At 34.5% G+C, this 23135-nt stretch overlaps 2 protein-coding genes across 4 annotated transcripts; one reads left to right on the forward strand and one right to left on the reverse strand.

Moving 5' to 3' along the window:
* Nucleotides 1-641: 641 nt before the first annotated feature.
* On the reverse strand, nt 642-12847 carry LOC146956584 (uncharacterized). The gene is made up of 18 exons (XM_085729646.1): nt 12152-12847; nt 10719-11274; nt 10377-10628; nt 9118-9209; nt 8299-8508; nt 7831-8220; nt 6941-7110; nt 6695-6788; nt 6545-6598; nt 6211-6387; nt 6045-6110; nt 5097-5210; nt 4783-4944; nt 4559-4687; nt 4323-4424; nt 2231-2310; nt 1624-1767; nt 642-1365 (listed from the first exon to the last, which is right to left on the reverse strand). The coding sequence occupies exons 1-18, from the start codon at nt 12647-12649 to the stop codon at nt 783-785; spliced, it is 3873 nt and encodes a 1290-aa protein (XP_085585772.1). The 5' UTR covers nt 12650-12847; the 3' UTR covers nt 642-782.
* A 4141-nt stretch (nt 12848-16988) lies between these two features.
* On the forward strand, nt 16989-21448 carry PABN1 (polyadenylate-binding protein 1). 3 transcript variants are annotated; one of them, XM_085729709.1, is made up of 6 exons: nt 16989-17211; nt 17290-17392; nt 17531-17601; nt 19549-19740; nt 19820-19935; nt 21029-21448. In XM_085729709.1, exons 1-6 carry the CDS (start codon nt 17086-17088, stop codon nt 21072-21074), a joined length of 654 nt encoding a protein of 217 aa, XP_085585835.1. In that variant the 5' UTR covers nt 16989-17085; the 3' UTR covers nt 21075-21448. The 3 variants fall into 3 exon arrangements, with proteins under 3 accessions (XP_085585835.1, XP_085585844.1, XP_085585831.1); XM_085729718.1 differs by having other exon boundaries at nt 21032-21448; XM_085729705.1 differs by having other exon boundaries at nt 17290-17601.
* The last annotated feature ends 1687 nt before the right edge of the window (nt 21449-23135 follow it).

The raw sequence follows: 23135 nt of genomic DNA on the forward strand, positions 1-23135 counted from the left end.
TAATTCTCAAGTAATTAATTTTTTTAAATTTGCAAGAGGTTTTTAAATAAGACACAGGTATTACACAATGACACATACAATTTCAAAATCCAAAGAGAAAGGGAAGTTCTCATATATATGCATACAAATAACAACATAGGAGTCAACAACGATGATATCCACTCACGAGGTTACGCAACCTAGTCTTCAATTACCATCGTCAAATTGCCATGAGTGGAAATCAGTTTGACAGGTTCGTAGTACTTAAGATCCGATGGGAGACAGATTGTCAAATGTAGTAAGCCATCATAAAGGATAAAATGTAATATTGATGCTTCATTTTCATCCCTTCACAACATAGTAGAGTTTGTCTTATGAATGAATGAGGAGTTTTATTGGTGGATACATCAAATTGTATTGAACACATTTTAAGTAATGAAACGTTTCTATAAAAAAAAAAGGTAATGAAATGTTATAATTCTTTTTTCTAACTCCCTCCGGTCACTATTATAAGCAAAAATCAACTCTTTAGGTTCACTCATTAAATGATGTATTTGGTTAATAATATAGACTAGATACATCATTTAATGAATGAACCTAAAAAGTTGATTTTTGCTTATAATAGTGACCGGATGGAGTAAACGAAAACAGAGAAAGCCGGCTGCAAATAATATACGATACCACTTAATTAAAAAATTTAACACAAGTGCTCGTGTATAAGAAAACTAAAACCCAAAAACTTGTTTTCCTTTATCATCAAATAAATACACTAAATTACAGCAAACCATGGCTCTATCAATCTGCTACATTTTCTTTTGCTTCCTGCCTTTCTTTTGAGTTCTTTTTAGTTTCATACTCTTCATAGAAAGCATGCCAGAGACACTCTTGCCTTCAAGCCTTTTTGTCATATTTACCACAGTTGCCATACCTTTTCTTGCCGCAGCCCGTTGCTGTGGCCGACGACTCATCATTTTCCGATCAAGTGGCCAATATGCATAAGGTTCAAGCTTATCCTTCCTCTTAATATCTCCACCAGCTTTTCTGCTAGCATATTCCTTCCCAGTGTAAGCCCTACCAGGCTCTGCTGTTCTTCTTCGCTTCTGGCCTTTAGTTCCGGACCTTGCAGACAAATGACTATCAGGCTCACTCCTAGCATCATAGTCTGAATCAGCTGGTTTTTTCTTCGTTTGTTCCCCTTCCTCACGGATGATCAAACGTCCTTCAGAATCTACCTCCACCTCATCATCGTCTGACCTTGACTTCCTTTTGAGATTCTCAGATCTAAGAGCAGACCTTACTTTCTGCCGGTCAAGCAAATCAAGTGGCTCGTCATCTGATTCGTCAGATAAGTGCTCAGGAATATTGTTTTTTAGTCTCATCTTGGACCTAGATGGAACAAGCAATGACATTGTTAGTTGAAATTGATTTTCTCTACACTTTATTTTATAGTAGGTTCTGGATGACTCATCACAGGATGGATTATTACTCATCAAGGACCACTGCCAATTTATGCAATACCAAAAATAAAAAGATAGGAAGCAGACAAAAATCCAGAATAACGACTCCATTTATATTAACAATGATTACAAGTGTGCCAACAAAATTCATGCGATGAATAGACAGATTAAAAACCTAAAGCTTTACCCAAATGAAGACACTGCTGATTTGAGATGCGTGGAAGATTTGCCCCCGCTAAAAATTGTCTTGCCGTTCAGGTATTCTGCATCACTACCGGCGCTGTCTCTATCAAAATCTGAAAAAATATCCATATGGTTCCGTCTACTTTGCCTGAAAAAGATATCACATTGTTCCAATGCAATTCAAGATACAACTTTTGAATTCAATATAGCAAACATATTAACTACAAAAGAATGATGAAAGCTTTAGAAGTGCATGGTTTTAAAAGTACAAGACTAACCATGGAACTAGTATATGTCCTGTCACTTTCAAAATTTAGAAGAAAAAAATGACAATTTTTGGGGTCAAGTATGTCACTCTAACATGGCTGTGCATGTCTTACAACAAAGCTTAGTGGTGAACCAAACTTAAAAACCATTTTGGCATAGCTATTTATTACTTTTAACTGTAGAAGTTCACTTAACTTAATTATACACAAGAAATTAGCATATATTTGAATTGAAAGGCCACTGCATCTAAGTGCAAGACGATAAATATTCAAAACCTCAAAGGGTTATGTGATTGAAAAGTTTCTCTTCATTTTGAATAAAGCAAATAAATACAAGATCATTACCTGGATGTAGTTGCTTTTGAAACATGAGACCTAGTTTCTTCAGATTTAGCACCTCGGTTCCTCTCTTTCCGTTCCTTGATCTGTTTTACAAATGGATCGACAATTACACGAAGATTTTAACACAAAAAAATGGCTAAAATATGCATTTGGTCCTTGCTAAAAAAAGTTGATTTATACCCTTGAAAGTTTCAATTTTTTTTAAAAAAAGTCCTTGATGTGTTCTTTTTAATCAAAAAATGCTGATGTGGTCAATCTTTGCTGACGTGGCATGTCGCCGAGTTGACCAATTTGTGCAGATGTGGCACTGATGACAAAGATATGACATGCTAACTTGTAATTTTTTTCATATTCATTAAAACTCTTCAACTCAAACCAAGAATCTTATTCATTCTTTATCTCTAATTCAGAAATTAAAAAACCATCTATCTCTGAGATTGTAATTGTGTGCATCTTCCTTCATTTACCTTGCCATTAGACACACATCACTCCACTATTATTTTCTATGATGAGATGACAACAAGAATTCATTGGTGAAAACTACGAATCAGAAGAGGATTTTTAAAGTTTGCAGAAAATGCATGGAACAGCAAGAGAGAAGAAGGCCCAGGCAGCACCACACTTGATGAGAGCCAAACCCGAGACACCACAAACTTGAGGGTACCTTCCTGATTTCAGTAAAAACATCACCCACCCACTTCCGTCTTGTTAATTCCTCCTCCACACGCATCGCAGCCTACATTGTGTTATCCTCGCTATGATGCGTGTGCGCAATCCCCATCTCCATTGCTTCACGCTCCTTAACCTTCACCCCCCCTCAACAGAACTTCACACAACGCCATCGCCAGCCTGATCTTCGCCCTCATCACAACAGCTAGTAGTCAGGAACTGTGATTCCGAGGACAGAGATTCTGACATGCGATAGACTGCGCAGCGACATTTTTTTGAAGAAGCTGGAACTTCTAGATCTAGATCTTAAAAAGGCTTGGGGGGTTGGGTAGCTCAACTGGTTTGAGCTAAGGGATGAGAAATTGGAGGTCCTAGGGTTCAAACCCAGACGAAGGAGAAAAACTAATCTAACAACTAATTACCAACATTTGGCATTAAAAAAAATCTACAAAAGGCTCTCATTTATTCGTTTTTGGGGTTCTGGGAGATCAAAGAATGTATGGATGAAGAAGAATGGGTCAGGTTTTGGAAATGAACAACAAAATGTAGCAATAAATTTGGGTTATTGCAAAACCAACATAGGTCTGATATAAAAAATAAGTTCACCAATGAGTTGGTTTCAGACTATACGAATGTTAGTGAGATGTTGAGGAGGGGTTGGAGGAGAATTTAGGGGCTGCTGTTGGTGATGTGGATAGAAGGTTGTGCAGGTTTCTGGGTCTAGCTGAAGAAGGTTAAGTTTTTTTTTTTTTTTTTGCTTTTTGGTGTTGAAGCTCAACAATGTTCATGAAGATTCGGGTTTCTAGTTGAAGAACCCCTAAATTACTTTTTTACAAATTTGTGTTAAATGTTTTTATTATTTGTATTAAAGAAGCTGATTGGGAATGGAAGTGAAACATCAAACCCATAGAATTTGTTCTCTTTCAAGTGCCCAGATCTGGATTTTGATTAATTTGTTCTCTTTCTTCTCCCTTTCAATGCTTTGACGATGGTATGTGATAGCAAGGTGAAATTTAAATTTCAAAATATGATTTTGACTAATTCGATTGACAAAGGCAGTGATTTAGATCTGGAAATTTGTGGGGGTGAATAAGGAGACACTTGGGGTTAAAGATGAAGATTGATGGATTTTTTTATCTTTAATTCATATACTGATTAATTAAATATTTTAAAAGAATAATTAAAGGTAATTATCATTTTAATAGTAAAATATGCCCAGTCAGCAATACTCACACAGTCAGCATGTGCCGCATAAGTTTAAATTGGCCAAATCAGCTAAAATTTCACCTTAAGGACTTGCTTAGTTTTTTTGAAAATTCAGGGGTATAAATCAATTGTTTTTTGCAACAACCAAAACTCGCTATATTTGCAAGGACCAAATGCATATTTTAGCCTAAAAGAATTATCAAAATGATGTTCAACAAACCTTGTGTATGTTGGACAGAAGTTTCATATGCTCTTCAGGCAGGACAGCTTTAACGGCATCCAATCCACACTTCGTGATAAGCATTCCCAAAAGAAGTTTAACCTGAAAAGAATTTGATTCTGGTTCAAAATATGAATGAATAGCTTGAATTCCAAAACAACAGCCATACTCAACAAATCAATGAAATCACATTGATTCTTTTTCTTTAAGAAACGATCACATAAGAAAACAAAAACCTTTGCTTTAAAATGATTTTTGGCATCATCTTGCCACTTAAACAAACACTCAACCACGCTCCTCAGATGCATTTGCAATCCTTCTGCTTGTGATTTGGCTACTAAAACCTTTAATAAACCAAGATTGGCCTGCAGGGAGAAGACAGGTATTTAATTAAGGGCTCAAGGAAATGTTCCTTCAGTAAGCAATGCATTTAACCAACAAAATAGAAAATGAAACAAACCTTGGTAATCTCTTTGTTCTTTTTTTCCAGCAGGACAAATGTGGATGGAAGCAAATCAAAAGCAGTTAAAACAAGATCAGAGAACTCATAAGCCAAGCGAGCTAAACCTTTGACTGTTGCACTTATCATATGTGGAGTTTTCCCAACAAGGCCGCGAGCAACCTTAGCTCACAAAACAACACAAATTCAAATTACGGTTGGTATGGGTAATGCACAGATAGTACATTTTTCTACCAATAAGAGTACAAGATGATATCAAGTGGAACCAAATAAAATAGAAGATGTAAAAAGCATAAATTAAACTGAAAATTTACCATGATAAAAAATTGATAGAGGTTATTTCTGTCCCCACCTCTCTCCTCGTCTACAAGTGCATGGGCAATTTCGACCAGAATTTCATAAGCCCTGTTCCTGGTTTTTTTATTAGCCTGTAAAGATAACCTCAAAATTTAGGACGTCTGGAAGCTTGTGAAGTTAATTTGGATGGCCAAAAGTATTGTACATGATTAACATCTCTTGATTCCTTTCTGAACATTATATCCACATAATGACTAAAATCACAAAGAAAACAATCACAGACTGCTTATTTTTTTGCCAGAGCAAACACAATAGTGGCCATCCTATCCTATTAAAAACTTAATACAGAGTGAAGTTGAGTGAAAATAATGCATTTTTATTGTCTGTAAAGATATATATTTTTGACTAAATTGACTATAAAGATATATTACTTCTAATCAAAAGTGATATGTGCTTGGTGATTGTCAATCATATTGGCATGCTGGAACCTTAGAAGACTATGTAGAGAACACCCGCTTGATGGTCACTATGAAATCATGGGTGCCCGAGTTTATTTACTCCCTAAATACCACCATTTTGAATGTTGCCAGCAGCATGCAACAGTAATGTTATGCATCTTAGTGTCTTACATATGGTGGGTACAAAAACAGGTTCACAGTGTGTGAACATGGTTGCCTAATTGCCTTACCCAGTGTGCTATTGTATGTGCAACAACCATTGCTTACAACTATAAATGGACATATCAGGAAATTCCCAGTTAGGATCAGGAAGGTTGACAACATAGAACCCACCCCCACACCTAAAAAATGCGTGGAAATTGGATACCCAAGAAATGTACTGACGCCAGATAAAACCGAGCAGAGCCAAAAGAAATATACTGATTCAGTTATTTTAAGAAATGCGACATTGGAAAGGGACAAATAAAACTGCATGACCAAAAATTTCCACATTTAACACTGCATTACCTCCTTTAGAGCCAGTATTATCTCAGTGAGGAAAACTTCTGGCCAGGCCATCGCCATCGACTCATCCTGTCGGCAGTACATAAGTTCAGGTTCTTTATCAGATACACCACAACAAAAGTGTGCATCAAGGTGACAAACATGGATGCAATAACCCAACTTTGGATACCTTTGATTTTAATAAGTAAAGGAACTCGTCTTTGAATGCCTCTGACTTCAAGACATGGACTATCAAGAAATAAAGGCAATCAAGTCTATGGCGTTTGGCAGAAGAATGGCAAGGAAGAATTTCAACCATAAGCCCAAGCAGAACCTCAAGCTTCGATGAAACAAAACTGTCTGAGCTCTGTCAAGAATAATCCAAGGAGAAAACAGTAAGCAGAAATGTTTTTCTAACATGGAACTAGCTCAGAAGGATAAACCAACAAATAAAAACCAATACAAGATAATTTGAAACTTCTGTGTTAATCAGAAAAATCAAATAATATGAAATAGACAAATACCTTGAGCATGATCAAAAGAACTTTGTATGCCTTCTTCTGCATGACACCAACATCCTACAAATAATAATCACAATAACCATCTTAGCATTTCTATTTGAAAAAGAAGTTTCCAAAATTCCTTGCAAGGAGCGCTATATATCTTAGACAAACCTGCAATGCTGGCTTTATTACTTGAAATAATAAATCAATATCTTTCGCATCTAATCCAGGCAACAATGAAGCTGCGAAATCAAGAAGCCGCGCCCTGGGATGAAAAGAAATTCATGAAATAATACCGACACCCAACAAGCACATAATTTAAGTAAAATGCAGACTGGACTAAAAATTATTTCCAACTTCACAAAAAATAAAAAAATCAATTAGACGCAATTGAGAGAAATAGAAGATAATCAACACCTGAGAACTGATTGAGACACGTCATTTGGTGTATCAATCTGCATAGAGCTTTCTGAATCGTCTACTTTGTTGGCATTTTGAGTGCATTTTAAGAGATCCGACATTTTCTTCTTAAATAAGTTTTGCACAACTTTTTTTTCTGCTATAGAAGCAATATCACCGATTGTACCCTGTAAATGAAGCAAAATCATCACTATAAATATCTTGTACAAATCAAATGTAACAAATAAGGACAAATTTAATTCTCAGTTGTCAAGTAATCAAGAAACCAAGAAAAAAATAGACTAGTACATCTGTTCGTGAAAAACCTTATCAGAATAATGAAGATCTGTCGGTTGTAGTTCTGTTAAGCCATATATAAGTATAAATTCTATTTCTATATTCACAATTGAAGGACCTGGTTGAACACTTCTAAAGCTTTTTGCTCAAGACATCTACTCATGGATAACTAAGGAGCAATACAAACCAATAAGCTCTGCAAGCCCACATAATCATTATTCGAGTTTTTAAACTAAAGATCGATATTTCTTTAGAGAGAGGGGGTGTATATTGTCATATATTTACTTCAATCTTAACATTAACTTATTTACTAGGAGTGAAGTGAGCTCGGACAATGACATACAAATGCAAAATATTGTATAACTCCAAAGCCAAAATGCTGGCAACTGGTGAGAATTATTTTGTTGACATCACGTATATGAAAGCTGAAACGTGCACACTGGATAATTAAAGAATTGCATAGCACATATCAAAACAACAGAAAAAGAAAAGTGACATAAACAGAAATGCAAACTCTAGTTTTATGTTATGCTAACATGCATGCACATACAGAAGACGCAATTCATATATTTGGCCCAACTATAGTGCATACTGCATTGAAGAAAGAGTACCTGCAAACAACCACCATCATCTTTTGTAGATTTCAGGAACACGTCTGACAGATCTTTCAACAAATTATTGGCAGATATCTCCAGTGCCCTCAAATTTTCTGTTGCAACCTGTTGCGAGTAATTATACAAGACTTGTTCTTTGGCCATATCTTGCCTACTATAATCCTTATCATTTGAATCCTGAATGTTCTTGTTTTGTCTAATCAGAAGCTGCAAACTAGTGCATATTATTCCACGAATATTAGGTTCTTCTTTTAGTTTACTGCGTAAATGTTTTTCAAGATCCTTGAAACTTTTAGCTGTGTCTGAAGGATAGTTACAAAATGAAGGCAGCAAAGACCACAAAGAGTAAACAAGTGTGTCTGCTTTCATCAGTTCTTGCTTCTCAAGCTGCAAAATGTACAAAGTAGGAAATGAATACCATGAAGAAAAATAACAGTGCATCTCAAAAAAAAAAATGTCCAATACCTTTTGAGCCTTCTCCCTTGCTCGTTCAATCATAGGCAAAATTTCCTCTGTAAAATATTTTAGACGCACACCAACAATATACTGTTTTAGAATTGGAAAAAGCCATTTATTTGAGACGGATAAATCTTCAGCTTCCAAATTTAATGGTATAAGGGATAAAAAAGTTTCGGGTCCCATTGCAACAAGAGCTAACCCAAGGCACGCATGAAGCTGCACGACATAGAATATAGCAGTACTTCACATCAGTAATTTGTTGCACATAAAAAAAATTTAAAGATAAAAAAGATTTCCAGATCCTCTAACAAAAATCGACTTAATTATGATACTGGCTAAAAACAAACCAAGAAACCACTCAAATTTGTATGAATCAATTGAAAAATTCAATGCTAGATTTTGTTATTTTCTAACCATACAAATAATAATAATAATAATAATAATAATAATAATAATAATAATAATAATAATAATAATAATAATAATAATAATAATAATAATATAATATACACACACATAGTCATCAACATCATCGAATGCCCAATTTTATACACATGATAAGATAAACCCAGACTTGTCACAGAATAAATAACAAGGTTGTTACAGAACGCCTATTGGCTTTTGAAATCATGTATACCATAATATAATATAATTCAAAATACATTCAACTCTGTTACAGGTCAGCCCATATGAGAAACTGTTCAAAATTGGGGCATATGGTCCTGCTGGGAAAGAACATATCAAAGCTCGTTTCATAAGATTTTGAGTTTCATATTTGTGTAGTTTGGCAACAAAAAAAAAAAGCAACATTGAAAAGATAGTGACCTGTTTCCTAAAGGGAAAATTTTCATCAGGCAGCTGCTGCATATCTTCCATGTTTTTGAGTATACCTCTCATAAAGTAAGGAGAGTTACTTCCTGCATTGATTATAGCAGTAATCTCAAAAATAAGTAACAGGAATTATGTATTATTTGTGTAATGAAATTATAGGAAGTTGTACACATATATTTAAGAGAAAAAACAGGAGAAGTGTAACAACAATTGTATGCATTATTAGTCAAAAACAACAACCAGCCTTATCCCACTAAGTGGGATTGGCTACATGGATCAAATTACGCCATTATGTTATATCATAAACCATGTTTGGATTCAACTCATTAATCTCTAAATCTTTTCTAATAGTTTCTCTTATAGTTTTTATAGGTCTTCCTCTACCTCTTGTGATATGATTATCCTCCATCTGATCTACTCTCTTTACTATCAAATCTACAGGTATTCTCTCCACATGCCCAAACCACCTAAGCCTATTTTCCACCATCTTTTCTACTATAAGTGTTACCCCAACTCACTCTCTAATGTTGTCATTTCTAATCTCATGTCTAGTCTTACCACACATCAAACGCAACATCCTCATCTCTGCTATGCTTTACTTTATTCTGGTGTTGGTTTTAACCGCCCAACACTCTGTTCCATACAACATCGCTGATCTGACAATTGTCCGATAAAATTTCCCCTTCAACTTGAGCGGTACTTTCGTATCGCATAAAAAACACTTGAGGCTTGTCTCCATTTGAATCACTCAGATGGCCAGATTGAATACGATGATTTACAATTTGAGTGGTAACTTGGGGTATGATATGATCTCGGTAGAACTTTTTTTTTAATGGCACTCTGAGGTAGAACTACTTTACCTTTTGCTGAAATTACATTCTATATACTCTATCTTGCTTCTACTTAGATGGAAGTCATACGCTCCCAAGACTTGTCTCCAAGTCTCCAACGCCCCATTCAATTCCCCCTTTGACTCTCCACGCATGACTACATAATCTGCAAAAAGTATAATCTGCAACGTCTCTTTCTCGGCTATCTTATATTTTTCCCTAGTTTCGGCATTTTTACACCTAGACCAATCTTTAAATCATTCCCTTTTGATTCAAATTTTACTCTGAACACAGTCTTTCCCTTTTGTATACATTATTAGTCAAATTACAACAAATCGAACTAACGAATGACCCAACAAACAAATTATATAAATTATACAACAATACAATAAACTGAAACAAGACTTGCAGCAATCAAAATACCTAATTTGTGAAACATAGAGGAAACAACTTCAAATACTCTATCCCAAGAAGCAGCATAGTGATAATCAAGTAGGCTCTCAAGAGTTACACAAATTTTCTCAATAATGGTTGGTCCTGACATCCTTGATTCATCCAAAGTTATCTGATCCACTCCCTGTTTAATCAAACTTTCATCAATGCAATAGTTGATCATGCTCTTGAGTGCCTCTGTGGCTGCAAGTATGGCCTCTTCATGTTCAGATGCCAAAATATCTGCACATTTAAAAGTAAGAACACGTACTTCCATAGTTGTCAAAACAAGTAACTAACTATATGCACAAACACAATTGAAATTCATGATACCTTTGAGATCATTAAAGACACTAGGAAGCTTAATTACACACATTTGCCTGTTTAGAGAAAAAACTTTCTTCATTCCAGCATCAAGCAAGCGAGCAGTAAATGTCATACCATCTCCAGAAATCTCAGTTGATGAGGTAGAAAGAGATGATAATGTGCATAACACCTCAAGTAGTGCTTCGGGGGAAACTTCCGATGTTGGGTTAAGACAGAGAAAATTTAAACCATCCGTTATGCGCCTTGTGACTAGGGGTTGACCCATATTTAAAAGAGTTTTGAAGTGGTTAAGAATGTTGGTCTTGTATTTTAGAGACAAGAAAGGAAGGCATTCTTTCAAGGCATCAAGAATATACAAAACTTGTTGGGCTCCCTTAGTTCCATCACCATCGTTTTCATTTGCTCCCTTAGTTCCATCATCATCATTTGCATTTGCTCCACCGGCCAGCAGTAGAAACCTTTCAAGTAGGTTTTTGACCCCTTCACTTGCAGTTGCTAATAGCGAAGAATTTTGAAAGTTTATCAAGACATTGCGGAGACACAAATGAGATTGCCTTCTTACCTGTTGGAAGAGAACCAGTCTATTAAACTAATCAAAAGTCATGTAACCTTGCTACAGCCGCCCCTTGCCCCCACAATTCACAATAGTAATAATTTTTCCACAATACAATAATACACGAACACACAAGCTTGACAAATTAAAAAGGTGCAACATGTCCCACTCCCAACTATTACAGACTGTCTTGCGCTCTAACTCAGAATGTTAGAAATGAAAAGGGCAAACAAGACAAATCCTAGACCGTTTCGTTTTAAATGACAATTATATATCTCAAAGCTTTTTCATCAAAAAAAAAATTGTGACCAACCGACCAATGATGATGGAAGTTGAAGATTGTATACTAGACCGGACCAAACCAAAACAAAAGCAGTGTACAACTTGTATTAGGATAGGATCAACTGAGTTTGATAGTCTTACAAAAATGAAGACATCGATCTAACAATGTCCTATAGACTATGGTATATGCACTAAAGTAATTATCAAAATTGCATCTCAATTTCAGGATTTGGATCCTCTAAAGTGAGTAAAGTGTAAAGTGAGAAAATTAAGTGTTGTTATTTAAACAAGCTCATGATTTTTTATGATCTACCTACAATACCTATGATTTGTTGATTAACAATGATATTATTCACTTTACACTCTAAAGTGAGTTGCTCCTGATCCCTAGTTTCACATTTGTATAGCTCCCAGTAACAGTAACCATCAGATTATTATAAAGGTTTGACTTTAATCATAACTACTTCTAAAGTGACAAATATCATTGTAATTTGTTGACAATGCAAAGCTTTTTACAGCGAGAGTATAACAAGTTAAACTTTAAACTTAGTTTACACAAGTAAAACCCTATCAGATAGAAAATTTGAAATTCACGAATTGTTACCTTCGGTCTTGAATCAGTAAGAAAAACTAACAAGAAATTGAACAATGTCGATACATCAGACCAATGAACACTATCCCTGTGAATCAACAAATATGAAACACATTTCAATCCATGAACAACACCACTCTCCAAACTCGATGGCAACATAACAACTTTCGCAACAAGCTCCGATAGAAACTCTCTCTTCTCCTTCAACACAGCAACGGCAACTTTAACGATAACAATTGAGAGAATTGTTAAAAGTGCGTCGATGAGGTGGATAGGTGGATTAGGTTCCTGTGCGATGCGGTCCAGGGATGAGCATGTGGCGCAGAAGTATGCGACAGGTGAAGAAGAGAGGTTGTGATCTTTGAGTTCCTGTGACATTGCACCGATGACGGCACAGAGGTGTTGGTGGTTTGCGGCGGTGGAGTTTGAGAAACGAGAGAGAATTGAATTGCATATATCATCGTTGGATTCGTTGCTGAATGTTGATTCCTCCATTTCGACTTCTTCCATGATCGGAGATAGAAATCGAACGGTAAACCCTGGCTAGCTTCCACGGCGGCAAGGGTTTAAGCTGTCGCTATGTTGAGCGAGGGAGAGAATTCTTTCAAATTTAGGATTGCTAAAATAAAATAAAATTAATAAAATACCCTGCAAAGTTGAGTAGAATTGCAATAATATTGCAACAATAATATATAAAAAAATGTTAATGGTGTTTTATTTCTGATTTTCCACTCTGTAATTTTTTTGTTTGGTTTTTGTCCTTTTAATTTAAAGATTTTTTTTATTTTGGATCTTCATGACAAATTTCGTTCCTGTAAATTGAGAAAATTTCGGTTTATCCCTTGTAATTTGAGCAAATTTCGGTTTACCCCTGTTAATTTAAGCAAATTTCGGTTTACCCCATGTCATATCGTCGATTTGTATTGTCAAAATTCTTGAAGGTCAAAAACCATAAATTTTCAAATTAGAAGGACAAAAACGAAACAAAAAAAATTACAAGGTGAAAAACCGAAATGACCTATAGTACGGGGTAAAGCACTAATAACCCTGTAAAAAAAAAATTACACTGATAATATTGTGAAATCTTTTAAAATATTAAAATAAAATTTATGGATACTAACAGAAACACAAACACGTTTCTTCCAAAAAAAATACAAACACATTTTCTTTAAGAGAAAGACAGACATGTTATGAATGATGTTTTTGTGAAAATTTAATTTTGATTATAAGTATAGTGATTAAATATTTTCTTTTTGTTTGTGAATTTGTTTACGGTATAATTTGAATAATGAAAATCTATCCCACTTATTCTTTTTATATATTGTTATAAATAATAGTATTCCTATTATAGTATACGAGGCGAGATTGGCTAGACCAAAACCTGATCCTAACTTAGAGTGGGCCAATTATTTAGACTCGAACCCAATCCTAAACTTGATTAAATTTGATGAGATATGACTCCAATAAAAACAAGACGATACAAGAACACTACCGAGTATCTTTCAAAAAAAAAAAAGAACACTCCCAAGTTGATCCATTCCACCTTAACTAAAATCACTTTAATCTATATAATGTTCATGTTACAGCATTCCACCTTAACTAAAAGCACAAATTATGATTTACATTCAAAATGAAAGGATCAATTTTAAAGTATTAAACAATAGAACTCGCTGCTTTAAGTGGTAGATAATAGATATGACATGTATAACAAAGTGATAATATTAATTGCTAAAATAGTTATTTTACTAAATAAAACATATAAATGAATTAAAAATACAAAAAAGGGAATAATAATAATTCGATAATAATAATAATAATAATAATAATAATAATAATTCCTTCAAAATAATAATAATGATGATGATGATGATGATAATAACAATGTAAAATAATATCATATATTAATCAATTTGGGTTAGGACGGGTAACACATATATATGTCACTCCTTCTATTGTGTCTCATCCTTGTTTGTGTTTTTTGTCCCTATTTTATTCTTTGATTGAATCACACCCGACCCAAATTGTATGGGTTGGGATGAGTTAAAGGTCTAGGTATGGTTTTGTACATCATTACTTCTCTTTACCAATTGATGGTTAGACAAATGCAAATATAATTGAATACGAGTTACTTGTGTCTTTCTTATATATCGAAGTCCACGAAGGTTGTGGAAGTGATAGAATCGATCAAGACTCACTGTAACGATAATTGGGCATTTTACTTGTGTTCCATGTTTTTTTCATCACTAACCAAAGAAACTAAGAGCATGGAACCAATTTATGAGAGAGTTACACACACACACACACATAAGGGAAACAATAAATGTCTAAGAGCTCGAAAGATCAAGCCAAACGTGTGATGCCACATATCTCCACCAACAGGAGGATTCATGTATTACATGCATAAATAGCCAAGCGAGACTAAATTATATGGCTCACGTTGTTTTGGCCAACAGGACTAGTGCTTGCATATAAATATTAGACTTGTAGATTTTCTGAACACACAAACAACCAAACAAGCTTTTATGCATTTTATCATTTTCTTTAATTTACTCTTTTATGTATTTCTTGGTCCAGTAGCCCAAAAACATCCAAAATATCGCACCTAACACTCTTTGGAGTAGCTAAGGAACTCATGGTTCAGGGACAAAGTTCATTCTCAAGTATGGGTCGCTTGAGGAAATTTTAGTGGTTGCTAGTAGTTATCTAATACATGAGATAACTTTAAAGTTCAACAACAAATTTGATACGTTCGATGGGACTTTACGACCATAAAAATTGAAAATTCAATTTGTCGGATTACGGCTACATTTGGTGTATGTACTAGCATTTTATTAAAGTCTCAGCAGCATAGATATGCCATTCAAATTGTAAAGGTCAGTTCAACATGTATATAATAAACTTTTACAACCCTCCCATATTGTATCTATCACCATTAGCTTTCGGAGATATGTCGAACGATCCACTTGAAGCATTAGTGGTTATGATAATGTCTTTTATCAAACATAAAATTGATAGGGTATACATCACATATTATATCGAATCTCATAACAACTCGTTGATATTGTTGAAACCATGACCACAATGAGGTTCAACAAGTCAGAGAGTGGGAGGCCAAGCGAGTCATTTTTTATGGCAATTTTGTCACTTCTACAATTCAAGGAGTTCAAGGGGACCAGGGTTAAACGGGCATCGTTACAAAGCTCAATCGAATCTTATACATCTTGTACCTTATATTCCATTGATTTCTCAGTATAGTATTTTTGCCATGATTAGTCTTCGGGGTATCCAATGACAAATATTAAATTTAATCAGGCTAATCTTCAATCTGTATAGGTACATATGGAATGAAATCCACCTAAAGCAATCTGACAAATTGATATGCCGTAAGTTTCACCTTATGACAACATTGTATGTGCGAAAATTATATCTTATGTTGGAGGAGTCAAATCCAATATCCAGTATTATTATTAGTAGGAAAGTGGCCATTTAGGCACTAATTATTTGCTCTCGGACGCCATAAACTAACAAAAATACCCCTATCGACAGTTAATTACCGTTCACTCAAGTCAACTGTAGTTAACTACCACTCCAATAACCCACTTGAGTTGGCCTGGTGGTATAGGCTTGGGATCTGGGAGTGTGCTCCTCCTCAAGATCCCAGGTTCGATTCTCTCCGATGTCAATTTGGTGGGCTAATTTAACTTCTTCAAAAAAAAACAACCACTCCAATAATTGTAGTCAATTGTTGTTGCCCATACGGTAGCTAACTATCAGTTCCAGAGACAAATGCAGTTTACAATATTTGAATGCACAACCTTGACACAAAACAATATATCCTGATACCCGTTTGTCATAGACATCATTCAACAAGCAATGCACCAATTTAACAACAATCATCGCTCTTAATCAACAACAAAACATCACACCATTCATAATTCAACAACATTACACTAACTCAAAATTAAATCAACAATACATAAAATTGAAATTCAACAACAATCCAACATTACAGAAATTGACAACATCATGCAACATTATATCAAACCTCTACTGATAATACAAATAATTTGGACACTTACAGTTTGAACTAATCCAAATATATAGCTAATTGTTTTCATACATAAAAAAACATGGATAACACAATGTCATCATCCTTAAGCATTTAAGGATGACACACCCCAAGATCTATGTACCGTACATGTACAAAAATGTTGGTGCATTATCAACAAAAAAAATACGAATACCAACAAAAGTACCATATCTTATATAGTGAAATTGCTCCTTAATTTTTATCTTCTTCAAGTTCTTCCTATTCTTTATTGTCACTATCCAAAGGATTGTGAAGGACTTCATTTTATTCTTTTTTGGATTGTTTATCTTCTTTTTCAATATTCATGATGTCTTGAAACCAAAGTTGGCTATCCAAATAAGCATCTTCTCATGTCTTAGTTTCTTCTTTCGACCTTTTGGATGGAACACAATATGAAATGTGGCGAGTGAATAATATGTAATACAAGTGAGCTGCTTGATATAAGACACGTCTAGAGCACCAGTTAAGTGACAATAAAGTACCGTTGACTTGAGCAAACGATAGTTAACTGTCCACTGAAGATATTTTCGTCGGTTTAAGGTCTACAATAGCAAATGGTGGGTGCTTAAAAGCAATTTTCTATTAGTAAATAAACCAACTGCCAAAGTGACCTTTTTTTCTTTTTCTTTCTTTTTTTAGGAAAAACTAAAGTGACCTTGTTGCATATAAAATTAAGATTTAGTGAATTATTAAAAGAATAATATTTTTTGAAGGAATTAAAAGAATAATATAAAAGGGTGTTTGAATGTGTTTAGATATACCATAGACAAAAATCTCTCGGTGCGGAAGAGAGAGAGAGTGAGAGAACGACAAGGAGAAGAAGAAGGAAGAAGAAGAAGAGGATAGAGTAGCGAAGATGGAGCAGGAAGAGCACGAAGTTTATGGTGCTGACATTCCCGATGAAGAGGTTGACATGGATGCCGACATAGATGCTGAACATCAAGAAGGCGATGAAGAACTCGCATCCAATCACACCACCAAGGTTAGGGTTAGGGTTAACGAATTAGGGTTTGGGTTTCTCTATCTACGTATTCTCTTTTAACATGAATCGATTTTGCAGGAATTGGAGGATATGAAGAAGAGGCTGAAAGAGATCGAGGAAGAAGCTAGTGCCCTTCGCGAAATGCAAGCTAAGGTTGAGAAAGAGATGGGCGCTGTTCAAGGTTTCATTCTTATTATGCTTTTCAATTTTCGAAGATTTGATAAATTTTTGTTATTGATTCATTGTTTGTTTAATTCAGATCTGTTTATCATTTGGCTCAATTATTGGTTTTTTAAGCTTTTTGAATTTTTGATTTTAGATCCTGCTGGGTCTTCTGTATCTCAAGCTGAAAAGGAGGAAGTGGATGCTCGATCGATCTATGTCGGTAATGTGAGTTTTGCATACCTTTGATTTTATTTATGATTAATTCATATTTTAGTTTATGTTTTTACTCTGTTTTATATGTTTTATATCTGAAGTATGTTATGTGCAAGTGCTCAAGTAGAACGTTTAGGTGTATGATGGTTTTTGCTTATATATATGATTTTTGTTACTCAATTCTGCAATCTTTTTGGCGGTTTCCGAGTTTTTAGGTGCATCTTTGTCGCTTACAGTTTGAATTTTAGGTTAAGAATTTAATGTTTGGATTATTGGGATGGGATGGGATGTAAATCGAAATAATAAATGTTGATTTAATTTTTTTTGGGGGAAGTCAGTCGCACTGCACGTTGAAAGCGACAACAATCCTTAACATGTTTCTGAAAAGTCAAACCCTTTTCTAGAACATCCATCCCCGACAAGCAGTTTTAGTTTTCAAACAATAAATGTCGATTTTGTTTTTTTGGGAGACGTCAGCCGCACTGCACGTGATTGACTAATACGGGCCATATGCACCAAGTAGTTGAAAACAACGGTCATGAACACGTTTACGAAACGTTAGCCCCCCTATTAGAATTTAGAACATTTGGCCCCAACAGGCAGTTTTAGTTTTGAAGTCAAAAGAGATTGATTGAACCAAAAACCCTGGTATGGTAGGTACCTATGGCTAGTTATATAAAGCTAAGCACCTATAAAGTAGTTTGGAATTGGCCAAAACAGCCTGTTTCACTTTTCATTAATTTTATTTTTAGAGTGTGTGGAATGGTTGAGATGGGAAAGAGGTTGTATGGTCTACTTTACAAAGTAGTCATTGAGCCTTCCATTTTTTAAAAAAACTATCTTGAAAAGGAGAGAATTTGATGTGTGTGTTGTACATGTAGCCAGTTGGTTTGGTTTGGAGCGAGTCTGGGTAATTTAGAAATTGAGCATGGTTTTGTCAAAGGTCAAAACTCTTTGTTGAAATATTTTCTGATATCATGTCCTTTAAAGGTGTTTTAGTTTCCCTAGCATTAGTTTGTTTTCCTCTTGGAAGGGACATGTTATCAGGGTGATCTTCAAAGCTCTGCCGAATTAAGTGTTGTTAAATAGCAGTATAGCGGTGCTATAGCACTATTGCATAGTGGAATATGAACTAATCACTATTGTTCTGTAATACGCAATATGATATGAAAGATTATGAAATAGCGGCTATAGCTGTGCTATAGCATTGTTGCGGAATTTGAACAAACCGCTATATTCTGCGATCTGTAATTGACAACACATTCCATTTGTTAACATATATATATAACCCAAAATGGACTTCGGTTTCAATTTGGAAAGCCATTAAAACTAACAATAAGAGCTACTAGACCATTTGGTTGATTACCTGAATGTGATCCTGAAAACATGTCTGACTTAATTCCAGATCCATATCATCCAAATTTTTTAAAATACCCAGGTAACTCGTAAGAAACCAAATATTTACATGTTTATAATGCTGCAAAACCGATCATTTGTAAATGTTATGGTAAACTTCTCATAACTGGACTGCTTGTATCCTTCATCAGCCCTGTACTGCATGGTAATGCTTTTAAGCACTTAAATTTCATGCGAGTATACTAAAATAGTTAGAGGAAGAGGGAGACCAAAGAAAACTTTAGGCCAAACCATCTAGATAGATCTAAATTATATGGTCTATCTGTATTTATGGTCCATGGCAGAATATGGTGTCGTTTGATCCATGTAGTCGGTTCCACCTTGCGGGAAAAAGCTTTGGTAGTTGTAATCTTTGTCGTCTTGTCTCTTGCATCACTCAAAAATCACGCATTTGATGTGTGTTCAAGATTGATTCTGGTGACTCACCCTCACATGTCTAATGCATTTTTTAGTCATTTTATGCGTAATTTTCCATGTCATTTAAATCTCAAAAACTTCAACGGAGTGTTAATTCATCAAACTGGTTTCTAAAATATGAATCAGGTTGACTATGCATGCACACCTGAAGAAGTCCAACAGCATTTTCAGTCCTGTGGTACTGTGAACAGAGTCACAATATTGACAGACAAATTTGGTCAACCGAAAGGATTTGCTTATGTAGAATTTGTTGAAGCTGATGCTGTTCAGAATGCTCTCATTTTAAATGAAACTGAATTGCATGGCCGACAGCTGAAGGTTCTGATTATATGTGTAAATTCAACTAATCACTCCATGTTTCCATTTGGTTTTAATTGAATTATGGTTTTTCCTTCAGGTGTCTGCAAAACGTACAAATGTTCCTGGATTGAAGCAGTACGGAAGAAGACCTGCTGGTTTCCGCGGTAGGAGGCCTTTCATGCCTGCACCATTCTTTCCACCATATGCTTACGGGTAAGCTATCATTAGAAACTGAATAAAATAAAATCTTTACCCAGAATTCATTGTTGCTTTTGTTTCTCTATGACATCCAATGTTTAAATTTTGGCATCTTAAAGAGTAAATATGTTTACTTTTTGTGTAAATGGTGCTTCACATCGCGACTGTGATATTTAAATAAAACTAGTGGATGGATTTGCTTTTGTGATAGTAATACATCTGATGATAGGTAACCACATAAGCGTGCTTGTTAATGTAGTGAACCTCATGTTCTGTATACTTTCCTTGCAAGTGTACTTTTGTGGGCAGGGTAATACAGATATTGAGAATTACACTTATATTTGTATAACCAAAAACTACATAGGGATGCATGCTATGCCAACAGGTATATATACAGTTTTGGTATAATTGCCTGCAGCAACAACACTAACTGAATGGTATACACTACAGTTAAAATGGATGGATGGCAACTCTTAATTTGTATTTTGTAAATTTCATTTTTCTATAAAATCTTGTGTGCCTGCTATCATGACATTTGTGCAAGTGTTTGAAAGTGCTTAAAATAACTTGTATTGTTCTCAGAACTTGTTTTTAGCTTATTCTGATATAATAAGGATAGTTTATTGAAAGTTACAAACACTCATGACAGGCTTATACATAGTTTATTCTCATTTTATATTTATTTTATATTTAGAAACAACTTGTACGGACGATTTAAATGATAAGCTTTTATTCAATTAAGTATTTAGTTGAACTGTTTATCCAAGCATAGCTTTATTGTTCGTTCATTCTCTGTAAGAAAACTCTGTATCATCTAATTTGACATTGCCACATCATTAAATGTGGTAATAGCTATATGAAAAAGTAATAGTTTCTTAAATGATTTTTATTTTATGATTTGGTGGTGTTAAAAATTGACTCTGACTGGATCAACAGTAGGTTTTGGTTCCTCCTAATTGTCATTCTTTCTCTATATGATAAGATGTTAATATTTCTTCACAATCCAGGCTTTGTTTTTTTAATATTAAATTGAGATGATAAAATGTTTTTATTTATTCATGGCCCATGCTTTATGTTTAATTATTAAATAAATAATTTTTCCATGCAGAAGGGTTCCGAGATATAGAAGACCCACCCGATACAGGCCATACTAGTTCTTATTCTCAACAATAGGCGGTTACATCTTTATTATAAAGATAAGGACAGATCACTATTAGTTTGTGCCATTGTAATAATGTTTATTTGATGGAGCAAGAACACGAAGCTTCTTTTTACACAGGAAGTTAAATGCCCTTAACTGTTAAGGATGTACATGTACTATATCGACAAAGTAGGTTGATCGCCTCATTTTCCCTGAGTCATTGAGGTTTACCTGTGCAATAGTGGAGGCAACTATGCAGGGAAAATTCTCAATAGTTTACTAAGTTTTTCGGTTTGAACTTCTAGATTAAACTATTCAGTTCAATGTTGGTTTTGTTGTCTTTTTATTTTCAGAAATTTATATGAATTTCGGTGATCGAATTGGTTATGTGCTGTTGGAATCAATTTTTAAAGTTAGTTTGAAGTAGGTTTACTGTGGCTTATATTAATGTTACTGTCTCGGAAATATAGGTCAAAGAGTTGATTATGTTTCTTGATATTTGTTGCCTTGTTAGTCATCTGAGTAAGAGTGTTGTCTTTCATGGTGGCACTCATCTCACACGCTTGGGATGGGAATGTATTCTCTCTGTTGGCATTATAAGTAATGGGAAATTTAGACCCTTAACAATAAAAGAGGCTTTATTTTATTAGAAAGAAAGATTGCAAGGTTTGAATGAAGAAATATGAGATATTTTCAATGTAGAGAATCAATCCGCTCAGTACTGGAAACATACCATTATATGGTTGAACTATGCCTTTTAAAGATAAAAATGACCGTAAGTTTGATGAACTATGCTTTTTAAAGTTAATAAATACTTCATAGAAAATTAGTGTTGTGAGAACCACTAGAGCAGGTATCAAGCATTTGAGTTTTTGGTTTTTCTTTTTGAATTTGGAGAAATTTTTTGTGAAACGTTGATTTTGGCTAGGAATTAGGATTGCCTTCACTGAATCACTGCCATTGCTCCAAAGATTTTTTAAGAAATGCAATTATGAGGAACATTGAGTTATGAATTTGGTCAATAGGGGTTTGATGAACTTCAACAATAATATGTTAATCACACACAGCCAAAAAAACACCAACACAGTACAATTAACAAGTTTCTACTGACAGGTGTAACAGCAAACAGACCAGTCATTTTATAAGACGCAGACAAAGAACCATTGCTGATAGAGTACCCAATACTTGCATGATTTGAGCGTAACCAATTCCAAGATGACAGTTTTAATTGTTCTACCATAGCTTCAACTGAAATTACTTTATGTTTAAAATTTTAAAGATTTCTTGCTTTGCAAATGAACAAAATATTCACAAACTGTTCTGAATTTTTCCATCATGCTACAATCCCAACCAAATTGCTAAGACTAGCTAAACCTTTGAAAATGGTTGATTGACTGATTTGCACCACACCGTATTTGGAAATTTCATTTACCTCTATGTTGGAAATTTTCTTTTCTTTTTTCCTCTTCTGTAATATGTCAGTTCGATTGGCTATATATTTGATAGCATCGATATTTTTTTTGATATTATGAATAGATCCTACCATAGGGTTGAATGACCCTATTAGGAGAAACGATACTTAAATCAAGACTCTCCTTGGTAGTAAAACCAATATTCTCACTTGAATCTCTATGATTGAAGTCTAAAACAAGATTATATTATAATAATCGTTCACAATATTCGTTTATTAACACGGTATCATGTAACACTGCCTTTCCTTTTCTCACTAGTTTGTTGCAACTTAACAAACTTTTCTGCTTGTTTGTCTTGATTAGCACCAGTAGATCAAGTCTTAGACTTTGAACATAAGTGGTCTGTTAACAATTAGCACCTCTTTGATCCATTAATTTTTGTGTTTATTTGGTTCCTACTATGCCTCTTAGTTTGAACTTGAAGACAACTTCTTTTACACTATATTTGATAGAGGCAACAACACTCTCTAACAACACTCTCCTATATTTGATAAAGCGGTGATGCCTGCATTGATTTCATCCAATAAAAGAATGAGTGTTAACGTTGAAAAAAGTGTTGCTAGCACTAGCCTATTTGATATGGGTGAAATTAGGAAAAGAGA

Source organism: Medicago sativa, chromosome 1 (genome assembly GCF_051527215.1).
Source record: "Medicago sativa cultivar Bolivia chromosome 1, Bolivia_mono, whole genome shotgun sequence".
NCBI lineage: Eukaryota > Viridiplantae > Streptophyta > Magnoliopsida > Fabales > Fabaceae > Medicago > Medicago sativa.